This window comes from Puntigrus tetrazona, chromosome 1, assembly GCF_018831695.1.
Source record: "Puntigrus tetrazona isolate hp1 chromosome 1, ASM1883169v1, whole genome shotgun sequence".
Classification (NCBI taxonomy): domain Eukaryota; kingdom Metazoa; phylum Chordata; class Actinopteri; order Cypriniformes; family Cyprinidae; genus Puntigrus; species Puntigrus tetrazona.
This window is the reverse complement of record NC_056699.1, coordinates 24078012-24079329: the sequence shown is the minus strand read 5'-3', so window position 1 is coordinate 24079329 and position 1318 is coordinate 24078012. Positions and strand designations below refer to the sequence as shown.

The following is a 1318-nucleotide window of genomic DNA, read 5'->3' as shown; positions in this document are numbered from 1 at the left end:
ATAGAAAAAAAAAAATAAAAAAAAGTGAAATTTGTCCACGAAGTTCATTTTGATTTATTTTATTGGCGCTTGAGGCTATGTTAAATATTAGTGAACAAACTTCACGTTTAAGTCGTATTCATTCGAGCTGTTTTATTTCGTTCTCTCTAACAGGCAAGCATCAAGACATGTACAGCAAAGGCCACCCGTACCCCAGTTACCCAGGATACATCATGATGACCAATATGAACAATGAACCCTACATGAACAACGGCTCTCTCTCGCCTCCCATTCCCAGAGCGGTGAGTGTTTTCCAGCGCTGTTTTCGCTGTCCAACACTGACATTTTTCACTTCATCTTTCCTCGTCGTAGCGTGCAGCTCGGGGTTGCGATGTTCGTTTCTGATTGGCGGCGTGTCTGCGTCTAATGCTGTGACCCATATCTGCTCGTACTATCTATAGTTTTTAGTGTGGCCGATTAAACGGATTGCATTTTCAACACACTTACGCGTAAATGCATAGAAGTTACAGACGTTTGCCATCTCGATTATTATATAAAACAACCGCTGATGGAAAGAGGGGTGGGGGCTAAAAAAAAAAAAAGATGGTGGATACGCTAGCAGCTGTCCACCCTAATCCTGTTTGGTAGTTTTTGTGTGGTTAAGACTCCCTGTTTGGCAGTTGACTGGTGCCTGGAAGAGACGGCCGCTGCAGGCAGTCTGTGAGCCCGATGAGAGACAGGGCTTTCTCCGCTGAGCTCATCTCATCCATTGTTTGCACAGCTCTGAATTCAGCTCCTTTATCAGTCTGCGGCCGTGCGATTATAGTTCGGTTTTCGCCGCCGTAGCGATGGACGCCAAACAGAAGATGATGCTGCAGTTGACCTGTAGTTGCTCTAAGCCTTTGGGATAAATGGTTCTGACTTTAACGTTTTTATTGTTTAGCTTTTTTTTAAGGCAGTTTTGCTTGAGCATATGCATCGTTACACAACAAGATGTGGTTTAGTAGCGTGTTGGCAATTGGGTCAGCAGTGTACATCTGTGGGAAATTTTGTGATTTAAAGGCTTCGCTTAGGAGGTACAAAAAGCTGGGGTTTTTTTTAATACTGGTGCAAAGATTTTTGCAGAGGGGTTGCAGAATCATTTGCAGCTTACTCAAAATTTTATTTTATTTATTTATTTATTTTTACTCCGTGCAATAAAATCCCAATCATGCCAGATCCATTTCCTCAACCTCCTCCGCCTGTTGTCTCTCTCTCTCTCTCTCCTTTGCGGTGGCTCAAATATTCGGACACAGTATCTCCAAGGTCTGGGATCGGTTTTCAGCGAGATCAAAGGCAT

The 1318-nt window shown here is 43.3% G+C and overlaps 1 protein-coding gene across 1 annotated transcript in view; it reads left to right on the top strand.

The window, feature by feature from the left end:
- LOC122351900 (transcription factor 7-like 2) overlaps positions 1-1318 on the top strand; it is a 21078-nt gene that overhangs the window by 3188 nt on the left and 16572 nt on the right. Inside the window, exon 3 of the mRNA XM_043249314.1 lies at positions 154-281. Coding sequence (XP_043105249.1) covers positions 154-281 — 128 coding nt within the window. The remainder of the gene's footprint in view (positions 1-153; positions 282-1318) is intronic.